The sequence below is a fragment of the Ziziphus jujuba genome, chromosome 6, assembly GCF_031755915.1.
Source record: "Ziziphus jujuba cultivar Dongzao chromosome 6, ASM3175591v1".
Lineage (NCBI taxonomy): Eukaryota > Viridiplantae > Streptophyta > Magnoliopsida > Rosales > Rhamnaceae > Ziziphus > Ziziphus jujuba.
In genome coordinates this window covers 27,019,014-27,020,139 of record NC_083384.1, presented here as the reverse complement: position 1 = coordinate 27,020,139, position 1,126 = coordinate 27,019,014, and the positions used below count along the sequence as shown (strand labels likewise).

Sequence of the window (1,126 nt, the reverse complement as noted above, 5' to 3'; positions counted from 1 at the left end):
TCACAAAACTGACATTTTCCACGGTAATTTCTAAAAGAAACCAAGGATTGGTTGCTGCGAGAATAATTGGAAGATGAGTGGAAGGACTTAGTACCTGGTTTCTTGGAAAAAGTACGACCAAAATTAGAAGAGTTGATGTTTCGGTTGGCAACATGAGCAACAGCAAGGGAATCATCATGGATCTGAGAATCTGTCTTATGTAGGTATGCCTCATATTCCAACAGCCGCTCATGTAGATCTTCAAAGGAAATTTCAGTATCTCTTGAACGAATAGCTGCAGAAATTTCTTTTAGATCAGAATTTAGACCATTGATAACATAGATGGTTATTTCCTCATCTTTGAGTGGTGCATTAAGCAAAGCAAGTTCATCTGCTGCCCCTTTAATATCAAACATGTAGTTTGTGATATTTCGAGATCCTTGAGGTTTAACAAGCCTCTCCCGGAGCCGGATAATGCGTGCTCTTGATGGTTTAGCATAGGTGACAGAGAGTTTATTCCAAAGGTCACGGGAAGTCTTGGCTGTAGCAACCATGGGAGCAAGCTCACGGGACAAGGAAGCCAATAAGGATCCAAACAAAAGTTGATCTTGACGGGTCCAATACATATAAGCCAGATTAGAGGAGGAGGGTGGACACACTAAAGAACCATCAACATAACCGGTGAGTGCATATCCATAGAGAAGAGCATCCCACTGAGCTTTCCATGTGAAAAAATTGTCAGAGGTAAGGCGAATAGGTGCTTGAGTAGCAACATTGAGAAAAACTAAATTGGCAAAATCAAAATTCTGGGTATCGGTTATAGAGGTGGAGGATGAATCAGCCATGATAGCAAAGGAAAAAAAAAAATATATATATATATATATATATATATATATATATATGCGCAGAAGACAGAATCGTAAAAAAAAAAAACTCTTTAGAGCAAGTGCTCTGATACCATGAAAGAAAGCAGAAATGAATATTGTGAAGAAAAGCAATAACAGTGGAAAGCTATTTTCCATTCATGAGAAGGAGTCTTTAAATACACGTTACAGTACAAGATAATTTGTTAAAGATAAGCAACTAGTAACTAAATCTATATACACGTGTAATATTTAAAATACAAACAAGCAAGTAGATAGAGTTA

General features: G+C 37.3%; 1 protein-coding gene across 1 annotated transcript; it reads right to left on the bottom strand.

The window, feature by feature from the left end:
• LOC132804052 (uncharacterized) lies at positions 1-824 on the bottom strand. Its single transcript, XM_060817942.1, has 2 exons — positions 95-824; positions 1-8 (listed from the first exon to the last, which is right to left on the bottom strand). Exons 1-2 carry the CDS (start codon positions 822-824, stop codon positions 1-3), a joined length of 738 nt encoding a protein of 245 aa, XP_060673925.1.
• Between the last annotated feature and the right edge of the window lie 302 nt (positions 825-1,126).